Genomic DNA, 14,311 nt, shown 5'->3' with positions numbered 1-14,311 from the left:
ATGGTAGAGTGGCCAGACAGAAGCCACTCCTCAGTGAAAGGCACATGACAGCCCGAGTTTGCCAAAAGGCACCTAAAGGACTCTCAGACCATGAGAAACAAGATTCTCTGGTCTGATGAAACCAAGATTGAGCTCTTTGGCCTGAAAGCCAAGCGTCACGTCTGGAGGAAACCTGGCACCATCCCGACGGTGAAGCATGGTGGTGGCTGCAGAATCATGCTGTGGGGATGTTTTTCAGCATTAGGGACTGGAAGACTAGTCAGGATTGAGCGAAAGATGAATGGAGGAAAGTACTGAGATCCTTGATGAAAACATGCTCCAGAGCGCTCAGGACCTCAGACTGGGGGTGAAGGTTCACCTTACAACAGGACAACAACCCTAAGCACACAGCCAAGACAACGCAGGAGTTACTTCAGGACATGTCTCTGAATGTCCTTGAGTGGCGCAGCCAGAGCCGGACTTGAACCCGATCGAACATCTCTGGAGAGACCTGAAAATAGCTGTGCAGCGACACTCCCCATCCAGCATGGGAGAAACTCCCCAAATACAAGTGTGCCAAGCTTGTAGCGTCATATCAATAAGACTCGAGGCTGTTATCGCTGCCAAAGGTGCTTCAACAAAGTACTGAGTAAAGGGTCTGAATACTTATGTAGATGTAATATTTCTGTTTTAAATTGTTATACATTTGCAAAATTTCTAAACCTGTTTTTGCTTTGTCATTATGGGGTATTGTGTGTAGATTGATGAGAACCCCCAGATTTAATACATTTTAGAATAAGGCTGTAACATAACAAAATGTGGAAAAAGTCAAGGGGTCTGAATACTTTCTGAATGCACTTTAATAAATTGACCATCTCGGCCTCAATTTTTAGCCAGTTGTTTTCCTAACTACTTTTTGCTGCCCCTTTAATTCGGCCTGAAACAGCCCAACGTCATAAGATATCTGCAGTCTTTCCACTGTGAACTCCTTTTAGTTTCAATTTCAGTCAGCCTGGGAATCTCTTGTCTTTGTCGTGGGCCTATTGGGGCGGGGGAGTTGGATTAATTGCTTCCAATTAACAACAATTGCAACCGACAGGCCGTCTCTCATCTCACACAAAATGGTGGGGAGAAAGACTTGATGTCTGGGTCTCTTTGACTGACTTTGTCCTTCCTGTTCTCTCAATCTCCTCTCCTCACTGTCAGTGTCATTTGACTTTGATTTGCTCTATGTGGATGGATATCTAGTCTACTCCATAGCCCAATTCTTATTAGGCTAACACATGGAGAGAGTCGGACTACACATAGACCCTTACAATCATTGCATTTAGTATAGCCTATCAACTGTAGTGCAGTGCAGCTTTGGTTCACAATCACACAGCCTCTAAGCTCCATCCATCCCATCACAACAGTCAGTCAACACAAATACTGCACTGTACTGGAGCCTGATCACACGAGATTTAAGGGGGCAGGAACTTTCAAAATATGAGCGAACAAGCAATGTTTTATACTCTACTCCCTAGATGATGTCCCACGTCATCCTGTTTCTGTGGAACTTTTACATGTGTTGGACTACACAAACTAACCAAGAAAGATGAAATTGAGAGGGCATTGCTGTAGTTTGAAACCAGCAGTGCTAAATCAACCTAGAATGAGGACACTAACCGTGTCCCCACTACTGTGACAGGATGGGTGGTGAATCCTGCCACCAGAACCCGTAGAGGAGAGAAACCCACCCTACTGTGTGTTAGGCTGAGAGAAACCCAACTGTGTATACCTACCCTGTGTGCTACTTCAGCATCAGTCAAGAGGTGCCGGTTTCCCATAGCCAGATTATGCCTAGTCCTGGATTATCAATATTTCTAAATGAAGAATCTTCAATGTGATTTTTTTGTTGTTGTCCGGGACTAGGCTTAATCTGGGTCTGGGAAACTGGCCCAAACGGTGGTGTTGAGTGGACATCATGTAGGCTACCCATAGACAGTGAGCTGATGATCCGTTCTTTAACCGGCCTGTAAACCAAGGATTCATCAGGAGACTAAATGACCCCACACCACATTGCCAATCCAGACTAATATTTAGATTTGTAGTCCTGCCTGGCTGTTAAATTGTCATGTGTGATACTTGGCTAAGCAGAGGTTATGGGGCTCCATCATTATGTACATCTCTTCTATTCTTGGACTGTAATACAAAGGTTAGGCTTCTCTCTTCCTAGCTGAAAAACAAGTATGTGTCTGTACCCCACACTGTCCTCCCTAAAGCGCTAATGCTTTAGCGATGAGCCATTGGAAAATAAGCTGATTTTGAGAATAATTAATTCCTAGAAGTGATACCCTGGAGGGAAGAGCAGCAGAGAGACTGGGAGCGGGGAAGATGAGTGTAAATCCTCATTACATGTCTGCTAATAATGAATTACCTCTCACAGCCATACCTTTTTATTGTTGGAGAGTCCTCATCTGCCAGAAAAGGCCCTCGCACCTCCAAGCTAAGAATTGCTTTTGAAATTACTTTTCTTACCAACAGCTCTCAGGAGACCTGGTTTAGAGAGGAACTGGGGTGGAAAGTGAAGGAGAATCACACCATTTGTGAGAGGATGCGTCTGCATTAGGAAATAATGAGCATTCTGAAGCATGGGCAGGAACATAAACAACGATTGTTAAAGTTGACTGGAGGGAAAATTGAGGGACCTCTGGCAGTTTGTGTAAACTCTAGCTATGTTTTTGGTGGTGTTGATGTGATGGAGCTTACACGTGGTGATGTGCTGAATTAGTTTTCTGAGGCTTGGCGATGCAACTTGACAACTACACCGTCCAATTACGGCGCGGATAACTCCACTGTCTTCCCATTAACCAACGAGCCAGTTGTTCGCCTGGGCCAATATAAGGGCATTGTCAAGTCTCCTCAGCCTCTTCTTTGGCTTGACGCCTAGCTCAAGAGCCCAGTGAAGCCAGCTCTGTGTTTCAGAGCAACTGTTTTTAAGGAGCTGTGGTTGGCTTTGAGAACACAGCTCTCTGCATCGGACAAACTGACTGGCATAATTCTCCTAGTGCGTTACATTTCTCAGACATAAACCTAACTTTTATATATACAGCTAGAAGAAGAGGAGAGAGCAAGAAGGATACTCCAAAATCTCCTAATTGCCTGTAGTCTCTGGAGTGTGTTATCTGTAGTGGAGGAGAGATGAAATCAAGTGTTGCTGATTGTGTTTGTGTCTGCCACTGTGTGTCTGCGTGTGTGTTGTCTGTGCATGCGCGCACAAGTGTTTGTATGTGTGTGTCAGTTGCGGTCTGTGCCGTTTTAAGATGAGGGAGGACGTTTTTTTTTTTTTTTAATAAGCATGGCCTTATTTCTATTACAGCATATTGGATGACTGTCGTTCATATTCCATTCACCCAGCTCAATGTAACATGGATAGGTTTAGGATACTACATGATACTAGAATTGTCCCTATACCCATCATGCGGTTGCAACAACCTAGCCTCCGAATGAAGGTTTTCAATGTAGGTGCAAAATTAGAGTAATCAAGGTGACAGTGATACATTCTATACCGCCTTGCACACTTTTGCCTGCATCTAGCTGATATAGGATGTAATCATTACTCCAAAAGTTGGAAATGAACTAATTTCTATTGGACAAATGCAGGTATGTTTATCCTTATTTCGTTCCGTTTGCTTCCATTTTAAGAAACGTTTTTTTCCAATTGAATCGCCGTAATGAATACACCCCTGATCACCCGCAAACACAGTTAATTTTCATAGCAGCCACATACAAACAGTATGATCACTTTGCTCGTTGTATAATTCCTTCTCACATCTACGTGCTCTCCTCCTCTCACCTTATCCCTTCACCTGTGGACTTCATTGCACAACAAAACAGCTGTCTTTGACCAGGCGAAAAAACCTTTCCAAGCCAAACCTTCGTACCATAACTGCTACACTCAGCCTACATCATTGTCACTGTGAAAGTAAAAAAAATACAAAAAAAATCTCTCTTGCTTTTTTGTTTGTAGAAATGTATTTGTTCAAAACTGTTCAACTATTGCCTTTCTCTCTTTGAGTCAACTACTCACCACATTGTCTTCACTGCAGTGCTAGCTAGCTGTAGCTTATGCTTTCAGTACTAGATTAATTCTCTCTTCCTTTGATTGGGTAGACATGTGAATTTATGCTGCAAGAGCTCTGATAGGTTGGAGGATGTCCTCTAGAAGTTGTCATAATTACTTTGTCTATGGAAGGGGGTGAGAACCATGAGACTCCTAGGTTTTGTATAAGTCAATGTACCCAGAGGAGGACGGAAACTGTCTTCTGGCTAAACCATGGTGCTATCCTGGAGAGTGCTGTTGAGGCTACTGTAGACCTTCGTCAAAACAGTGTGTTTTAATTATTTGGTGACGTGAATATATTTAGTATAGTTTTATCTAAAAAGGATAACTTAAAAAAAATGTTTCACTATTTAAAGTAAAAATTCACTGAGGATGCTCCTCCTCTGAGGAGCCTCCACTGGTGGGTGTGTGGGCTGCGAGTGATAGCAGGAGCTCTAAATGATATAATTAGCAAGCGAGCTCTACATTTTGGTAACAAGCCTCTCGTCTATGAGCCTAGGGAAAGTAAGTAGGTAGTATCAAAAACCTAGGCAACAGTGACTAGAGTCTGGTTTCAGTGGCAAACTATTTTGGTATACAAGAACTACGTCACTGCCAATGCCATTACCTTATCCTCTTAAATAAAGCAGTAGCTAGCAAGATGGGGAACACAGAGGTTATTCTTAATGACTGCAAACTTTTTGCCTGGTTGGTTGGTTTCCAATCGCGATGTTCTGCCTTGTGATTTGTTTGGAGAGTTGTCTGTCTGAAGAGGGCCCCTTATCGAAGTTGCCAAAAGAGACCGTCATTGAAACCAGACCCTAGTCACTGTTGCCCAGGGTCAGGTTTTCGAGACTAAGCGAAAAAGGGAGAAATGGTTAGATAGTGGGACGAAGCCGTGGGAGGGCAGCGGCCATCTCTCCTTTTATTTAAATGGATGTAGCTGTTTCTTATCATAGCCTGGCAGTATTGACAGGAACCAGTCATTATACACAAGCCCTGTTGACAACCAACACCTTTTATCATGCTCATGTAGGAAGGTGGGCGATACACGCAGCCAAGACAATATAACTTGTACATCGACAACCTGGACAAAAGCAGCATCCACATGGGCCGTTTTTAGTGTTGATTGTGTACTAAGCCGCTAGGAACACAGCCATTGTGATTAATTCTAATACTTGCATGGCCCAGCCACTGGTCAGGAAGGCAATTAAAGGGATGTGTTGTTGGTTGGGGAGTAGACTATAGCCCATACCTAGAGACACTTGTGAATTTCTTCACCATTGTTTGATATTGTATTCCACTGTACCAAGGCTTGGCTACTTAATGGTATCAAAATGTTTATTCCAAAAACTGTAGTGGGGAGAAAAAGGAGCAAGAGAAAGGAATTGTGGATGGTTAAATTATAAGATGTGTGGGGCTGTCAGGGATGTTGATGAAGAGCGCTAGATACCATCTGTGCCCCCGCGCCATGCCAGCATCCACAGGCGGGACCAGTCACACCAAGGAAGACTGTCACAGGCCTACAGGAACAGCGCCCAGCCCAGAAGCCATGCCTCTGAGATCTGACCTCGTGCCATTCTTATGTCACTATCACCAGCTACCAGACAGACTGCAGCAAGACTGGAGCCCAGTGTGATTGACAGCTCGCTGTCTGATGTCCACACGTACTGATGTTGAAAAATTCTACCATTCCTTCTGCCTTCTGTTGTTCTCTTGTACTAGCTGGTCTGATTGGAGGACTGGGAGGATGGATAGGGATTTCCACTGTGTACAAAACATTAGGAACAGGTGCTCTTTCCATAACATAGACTGGCCAGGTGAATCCAGGTGAAAGCTATGATCCCTTATTGATGTCACTTGTTAAATCCACTTCAATCAGTGTAGATGAAGGGGAGGAGACGGGTTAACGGAGGATTTTTAAGCCTTGAGAAAATTAAGACATTGTGTTTGTGTACCATTAGGGTGAATGGGCAAGACAATATTTACTTTTAAGTGCCTTTTGAACCAGGTATGGTACAGATGTAGGATCTTAATTTGAGCCAGTTTGCTTCAGCAGGAAAATAATCCTGCAGCAACAGGAAATGTGAATTATTATGTTGATTATAATTAATGGACATTTATGTAGGGTTTGATACATTTTTCGTTAGGGCAAATCATGTTTGACATTTCAAGTGGAAATTACAACCTTTTAAAACCTAAAATACACAAGTTTTCATTGTAGGAAAATATTAAGCAATAAAAAAGTAATTCAGTTAAGATCTTACATCTGTAGTAGGTGCCAGGTGCACCAGTTTGAGTGTGTCAAGAACTGCAACACTGCTGGGTTTTTCAGCCTCAACAGTTTCCTGTGTGCATCAATAATGGTCCACCAACCAAAGGACATCCAGCCAACTCGACACAACTGTGGGAAGCATTTGAGTCAACATAGGCCAGCAAAATGGTTTGTTCACACAGTGTATATGTACTGAACTTAATATTTGATATGTGTTTTGGTCTCATTTTGGTATCCGTCTGTGCCCCCCCCCCCCTGTTCATCTCAATGTCTCACACACACACACACACACACACAGGTGCCCGATGACCAGTGTCGCTACATCATTGGCAGTATCCTGAGCGAGGGAGATGAGAAGCCTGACGAAGAGCTCCAGAAGCTGTATGAGAAGTTTGGCTTCAATGTGCTGTCCTTCCCCGAGGTGTCCCTGGCTGTGACCACCACCTTCCCCTCAACCACCCCCCTGTCCCACTGGCTGGCACCCTACAGAGTCTACCCCGAACTCCGCAACTACATCATGGTATGTACCATACATCATTGGAGGTTACCTAGTCCTCTTTATTCCTATGTGGTACCAGAGAGGATGAGGTGAAGCGAGAGGGGTAACTGGGCCCAAAATGTGTTTTCTCCAGCAGGTGATGTTTTTGTTGTAGTTGTTTGCTCACCAAAAGAGGTGTTTTTGTACAGAGGTCAATGAGAGCTTGTCGAATGTGTTTATTTGCTACATGTGGCTTATTTGATCGGATAGAAGTTTCGTAATGCTTAGGTTGTTACGAGTATACTAATATTTAAAAGTAGGACACGTGACATCCCTGCAATTTTAACAGTTGTGCCTGTTATCACAGTCGTATATGCCCTCAAGGGTGCCACCTGATCTTGCCGCCTCATGACTGCTTTTCATTGTTGAAGACATTTATTTTCATTGTTTGAGCGGGTGGTGGAGTATCTGGTCAATATAATGCATAATCTGTGGTGGTACATAAGGCTTACATCCGATTAGGCTGTTGTCACAAACTGTCGTCCTCTACTCTGTGTTTGTCAAAAGTCCTCCATGTTTGTGCTGTATATGTTCAAAATCAAATTTTATTGGTCACATACACATGGTTAGCAGATGTTAATGCTACTGTAGCGAAATGCTTGTTCTTTTAGTTCCGACCATGTAGTAATATCTAACAAGTGATCTAACAATTTCACAACAACTACCTTATACACACAAGTGTAAAGGAATGAATAAGAATATGTACATATAAATATATGGATGAGCGATGGCCGAACGGCATAGGCAAGATGCAGTAGATGGTATAGAGTACAGTATATACATATGAGATGAGTAATGTAGGGTATATAAACGTGATATAAAGTGGCATTGTTTAAAGTGATTAGTGAAACATTTATTACATCCAATTTTTTTATTATTAAAGTGGCTAGAGATTTGAGTCAGTATGTTGGCAGCAGCCTCTCAATGTTAGTGATGGCTGTTTAACAGTCTGATGGCCTTGAGATAGAAGCTGTTTTTCAGTCTCTCGGTCCCAGCTTTGATGCACCTGTACTGACCTTGCCTTTTGGATGATAGCGGGGTGAACAGGCAGTGGCTCGGGTGGATATTGTCCTTGATGATCTTTTTTTAGCCTTCCTTCCTTTTTAGCCTTCCTGTGACATCGGGTGGTGTAGGTGTCCTTGAGGGCAGGTAGTTTGCCTCCGGTGATGCATAGTGCAGACTTCACTACCCTCTGGAGAGCCTTACGGTTGTGGGCGGAGCAGTTCCCGTACCAGGCGGTGATGCAGCCCGACAGGATGCTCTCAATTGTGCATCTGTAAAAGTTTTAGTGTTTTTGGTGACAAGCCAAATTTCTTCAGCCTCCTGAGGTTGAAGAGGCGCTGTTGCGCCTTCTTCACCACGCTGTCTGTGTGGGTGGACCATTTCAGTTTGTCCGTGATGTGTACTCCGAGGAACTTAAAACCTTCCACCTTCTCCACTACTGTCTCGTCGATGTGGAAAGGGGGCTGCTCCCTCTGCTGTTTCCTGAAGTCCACGATCATCTCCTTTGTTTTGTTGACATTGAGTGTGAGGTTATTTTCCTGACACCACACTCCGAGGGCCCTCACCACCTCCCTGTAGGCCGTCTCGTCGTTGTTGGTAATCAAGCCTACCACTGTAGTGTTGTCTGCAAACTTGATGATTGAGTTGGAGGCGTGCATGGTCACGCAGTCATGAGTGAACAGGGAGTACAGGAGAGGGCTGTCAGGAAATCCAGGACCCAGTTGCACAGGGCGGGGTCGAGACCCAGGGTCTCGAGCTTGATGAGGAGTTTGGAGGGTACTATGGTGTTAAATGCTGAGCTGTAGTCGATGAACAGCATTCTTACATAGGTGTTCCTTTGGTCCAGTTGGGTTAGGGCAGTGTGATTGCGATTGAGTCGTCTGTGGACCTATTGGGGCGGTAAGCAAATTGGAGTGGGTCTAGGGTGTCAGGTAGGGTGGAGGTGATATGATCCTTGACTAGTCTCTCAAAGCACTTCATGATGACGGAAGTGAGTGCTATGGGGCGATAGTCGTTTAGCTCAGTTACCTTAGCTTTCTTGGGAACATGAACAATGGTGGCCCTCTTGAAGCATGTGGGAACAGCAGACTGAGATAAGGATTGATTGAATATGTCCGTAAACACACCAGCCAGCTGGTCTGCGCATACTCTGAGGACGCGGCTGGGGATGCCTTCTGGGCCTGCAGCCTTGCGAGGGTTAACACGTTTAAATGTTTTACTTACGTCGGCTGCAGTGAAGGAGAGTCCGCAGGTTTTGGGTGTGGGCCGTGTCAGTGGCACTGTATTGTCCTCAATGCAAGCAAAGAAGTTGTTTAGTTTGTCTGGGAGCAAGACATCAGGGTCCGCGACGGGGCTGGTTTTATTTTTGTAGTCCGTAATTGACTGTAGACCCTGCCACATACCTCTCATGTCTGAGCCGTTGAATTGCGACTCTACTTTGTCTCGATACTGAAGCTTAGCTAGTTTGATTGCCTTGCGGAGGGAATAACTACACTGTTTGTATTCGGTCATGTTTACGGTCGCCTTGCCCTGATTAAAAGCAGTGGATCGCGCTTTCAGTTTTGCGCGAATGCTGCCATCAATCCCATCAATGCTGCCATCGGTTTCTGGTTGGGGAAGGTTTTAATTGTTGCCGTGGGTACAACATCACCGATGCACTTGCTAATTAACTCGCTCACCGAATCAGCGTATACATCAATGTTGTTGTTCGAATCTATCCGGAACATATCCCAGTCCACGTGATCAAAGCAATCTTGAAGTGTGGAATCAGATTGGTCGGACCAGCGTTGAACAGACCTGAGCACAGGCGTTTCCTGTTTTAGATTCTGTCTATAGACTTGGAGCAATAAAATGGAGTTGTGGTCAGATTTGCCGCAAGGAGGGCGAGGGAAGGCTTTGTATGCATCGCGGAAGTTAGAGTAACAATGTTCCAAAATTCTTCCAGCCCGGGTCGCACATTCGATATGCTGATAAAAGGGAGCCTTGTTTTCAGATTAGCCTTGTTAATATATGTGGTTTACATAGAGTCCAATGAAGTTCTTTCAGGGGGGTGGGGGGAGATTACACGACTATGATTATAATCGAAGGGAATTCTCTTGGTAGATAATGCGGTCGGCATTTGATTGTAAGGAATTCTAGGTCAGGTGAACAAAAGGACTTGAGTTCCTGTATGTTGTTATGATCACACCACAACTCATTAATCATAAGGCATACACCCCCGCCCTTCTTCTTACCAGAGAGATGTTTTTTTGCGTGAAGAAACCGACTCTGATAACGTATCCCGATTGAGCCATGTTTCTGTGAAACAGAGAATGTTAGTCTCTGATGTCTCTCTGGAAGGCAACCCTTGCTCGGATTTCGTCTACCTTGTTGTCACGAGACTGGACATTGGCTAGTAGTATACTCGGAAGCAGTGGGCGATGTGCCAGTCCACGGAGCCTGACCAGAAGACCCCTCCTTCTGCGGCGCCGTTGTTTTGGGTCGCCTGCTGGGATCCAATCCATTGTCCTGGGTGGTGGACCAAACAGAGGATCCGCTTCTGGAAAGTTTTCCTGGTCGTAATGTTGTTAAGTTGACGTTGCTCTTATGTCCAATAGTACCTTCCGACTGTATGTAATAAGACTTAAGATTTCCTCAGGTAACAGTGTAAGAAATGATACATAAAAAAATAAAATTCTGCATAGTTTCCTAAGAACGCGAAGCGAGGCGGCCATCTCTGTCGGCGCTGGATGTTATGTTGTTTAATTCATCACGCTAAACAGAGGAGCACTTTATAGTTGATTAAGAATGTATTTAAGGTAGGGGTGGGTCCCTGGGCCCATATGCTGAGCCTCCATGTCCTCAGGCCTGGCTCTAGAAAAGCTATTGACATTTACTGTTGACATTTACACACATGGATTCATTCAGGGGCATCCCCCTGCATGCATAATGTCCTGGATGTGATATGATTGGAGTCTGTCTGTCCTGTCTGTCTGTCTGTCTGTCTTACTTGATAAAGGGATCTATAGGGTCAAATATGTTTAAAAATAAAAATCAATTGCAGGGTCTTTTGATTTAGGATTATATGAAGGTAGAGTGGCCCACCGGCACCATCTGTATGTGTGTCACCGGCGCCTTGCTCTCGTACAAGCTAAACACCTTCAACCACTTCAAGGAAACTATAGTGCCGCCGTCACTGGCCACCTCCGCAAACGAGGACTGTGAGCTCTCGGTCTCAGTGGGCGACGTGAGTAAGACATCTAAGTGTGTTAACCCTCGCAAGGCTGCCGGCCCAGACGGCATCCCAAGCCGCGTCCTCAGAGTATGTGCAGACCAGCTAGCTGGAGTGTTTACGGACAAATGTAATCTCTCCTTATCACAGTCTGTTATTCCCACTTGCTTCAAGATGTCCATCATTGTTCCTGTACCTAAGAAAGTGAAGGTAACTGAACTAAATGACTATCGCCCCGTATCACTCACTTCTGTCATCATGAAGTGCTTTGAGAGGCTAGTTAAGGATCATATTACCTGGACCTTACCTGACACCCTAGACACATTACAATTTGCATACAGTCCCAACAGATCCACGGATGATGCAATCGCCATCGCACTGCACACTGCCCTATCTCGTCTGGACAAGAGAAATACCTAATGTAAGAATGCTGTTCATTTACTACAGCTCAGCCTTAAACACCATAGTACCCTCCAAGTTCATTACTAAACTCAGGGCCCTGGGTCTGAACCCCAACCTGTGCAACTTGGTCCTGGACTGCCTGACAGGGCAAACCCAAGTGGTGAAGTTAGGCAACAACACATCCGCTACGCTGATCCTCAACACAGAGGCTCCACAGGGGTGTGTGCTCAGACCCCTCTTGTAGTCCCTGTTCAGTCATGAGTGGTAACGCACGTCTCCAACGCAATCATCAAGTTTGCAAATGATACAACAGTGGTAGGCCTGATTACCAACAATGACGAGACAGCCTACAGGGAGGAGGTGAGGACCCTGACAGAGTGGTGCCATGAAAATAACCTGTTCCTCAACGTCAACCAAACGAAGGAGCTGATTGTGGACTTCAGGAGACAGCAGAGCGAGCACACCCCCATCCACATCGATGGGGCCGCAGTGGAGAGGGTGAAAATATTAATGTTTATCATCGTGCACATCACTGACAACTTGAAATGGTCAATCCGCAACAGCGCCTCTTCAAACTCAGGAGGCTGAAGAAATTTGGCTTGTCTCCGAAGACCCTCACAGACTTCTACAGATGCACCGACGCTGTATCACCGCCTGGTACTGAAATTGCACCGTCCACAACCGCAAGGCTCTCTAGAGGGTCAGCCCAACCCTGCCTGCCCTCCCAGGACATCTAGAGCACCCAGTGTCACAGGAAGACCAAGAAGATCATCAAGGACCTTAGCCACCCGAGCCATGGCCTGTTTACCCCACCACGATCTAGAAGTCGGAGACAGTACAGGGACCGAGAGACTGAAAACAGCTTCTATCTCCATGCCATCAGATTGTTAAATAGTCACCACTAGCCGGCCTCTGCCCAGTACCCTGCCCTGAATTTAGTCACTGTTACTAGCCGGCTACAACCTGGCACTATTCCCTGCACCTTAGAGACTGCTGTCCTATGTACATAGTAATTGAACATTGGTCACTAATAATCTTTTCAAACTTTTTTACCCACTTCAAATGTATATACTGTATTCTAGTCAAGACTAATCCTATATAACGACAGCTGTACACACCTGTTCTATTCACAAACTGTCCATACTATGCACACCATCCTAGACATATATATTTATATTCCGCACTCTGACATTGTTCGTTCTGATATTTCTTAATTTCTTCTTATTTTGGGGATTTGTGTGTATTGTAATACAAATTATCATAAGCATTTTGCTGCACCTGTGGTAACATTTGCAAAATACTGTATGTGTATGCGACCAATAGAAACATTTTATTTGATGGAATCACGAATGCAATAGTCAGAGAAGTTGGCTCAAGCACGTACAGATCTGGGACCAGGCTATACAATATACATCTGGTTGTGTGGATTTCTCTATAAACTGTTTAGTAGTTGAGAAGTATTTTTAGGCTGACGCTGACCATGTTTGTGCTGACAGTTGCTTAGGTACTGCCAACAGTGCCAGTGTGGCATGGGCGTGGCACTTTGGTCTGTTGAGCCCTCCATCTGTTGTAGAGGTGTGTTGGCGGGCACAGAGGAGGCGTCAAGAGAGCAGCACACAACTGAGTCTCTGCCCACTGCTCACTGCCCTGATACAGCCCTGTCAGCATATGCAGACAATTACTGAAAAGCTTGAGTTGGTTTGACTGTTGACATGGCATTATGGATTGCATTCAGCACCATGCAAGACCACAATAAAACCTAAAACTCAGAATTACATTATGATGTCTGTTGAATGCTAACGGTAGCCTTTCGCCTTGGTGTTCCACGACTAAGGGACCTACTACATCAAGTGGAAGCAGATCAGCAAAAATGATCTAGCCATCAAACCAAGTAATAATCTCACACCACATTACGCCTGTCTTCTGTTACATAACCATGGGCAGGCTATGTGTCTGCTAGCCTGCCTTTAGCTGATGTCAGGGCAGTGAAAACAGCATCATGTCCTACTCCGGGCAGAGAAAGGCTATGTGTCTGCTAGCCTGCCTTTAGCTGATGTCAGGGCAGTGAAAACAGCATCATGTCCTACTCCGGGCAGAGAAAGGCTATGTGTCTGCTAGCCTGCCTATAGCTGATGTCAGGGCAGTGAAAACAGCATCATGTCCTACTCCGGGCAGAGAAAGGCCCATAATGTGGTGTGTCCGAGTCCATCAGCTGACAATGACTTGACCTGGGTGCTGTGACAGATCATTAAACCCCCTGTTCCCATCTCTTTCTGTCCATGAACGCACTACTGTTAACATCCTTAGCCTGAGGAGTCAATGTGAGTGAGGTCTGGGCTGTGTGTTATTGGGGTTAGTGCTGTCAGTGGTATGCATGGGGGCCACAGCTAGGCTAATGAATAATGGAGGGTAATGTTGAGAGGGCTGGTGTGAGGCTGGAGTTTAGATGAGGAGTAGGGCTGTGACTGGGCATATGAATAATTGAGCATGGTGGGGAGGAGAGAGGGGGGAGCCTCCAGTGACAGTTCTTACTATAGTACTACACTCTGTCCCACTCTGCTACAGTCTTTACTGCCAGGAGGCAGGCTGGTGGTGGGAGCCTAGCTTCTTTACGGCCCCGTCATATCTCTTAAAGGCAGGTGAAATCAGTGGAGTTTTAGCACAAGAGCCAGTGAGAGGCTTCCTGGCATTAGCAAGTCTGACAATGAAACAGAAGGGTTAAGTGGGTGGTCTGGCAAAGTGGGTTTCATGCATTCTGCCACACTCAAGTACATGTGTTTTGTCCCACTGGCCATATGCTCAGCCTGCCTGTCTCCTAGGGCC

General features: G+C 45.3%; 1 protein-coding gene across 1 annotated transcript in view; it reads left to right on the top strand.

The window, feature by feature from the left end:
• The window catches only part of LOC129815472 (testis-expressed protein 264-like), a 133,589-nt gene that overhangs the window by 23,866 nt on the left and 95,412 nt on the right, over positions 1 to 14,311 (top strand). Inside the window, exon 2 of the mRNA XM_055869344.1 lies at positions 6,634 to 6,855. Coding sequence (XP_055725319.1) covers positions 6,634 to 6,855 — 222 coding nt within the window. The remainder of the gene's footprint in view (positions 1 to 6,633; positions 6,856 to 14,311) is intronic.

Source organism: Salvelinus fontinalis, chromosome 18 (assembly GCF_029448725.1).
Source record: "Salvelinus fontinalis isolate EN_2023a chromosome 18, ASM2944872v1, whole genome shotgun sequence".
Taxonomy (NCBI): Eukaryota; Metazoa; Chordata; class Actinopteri; order Salmoniformes; family Salmonidae; genus Salvelinus; species Salvelinus fontinalis.
Note: the sequence above shows the minus strand (reverse complement) of the source record. Positions and strands in the feature narration are given on the sequence as shown.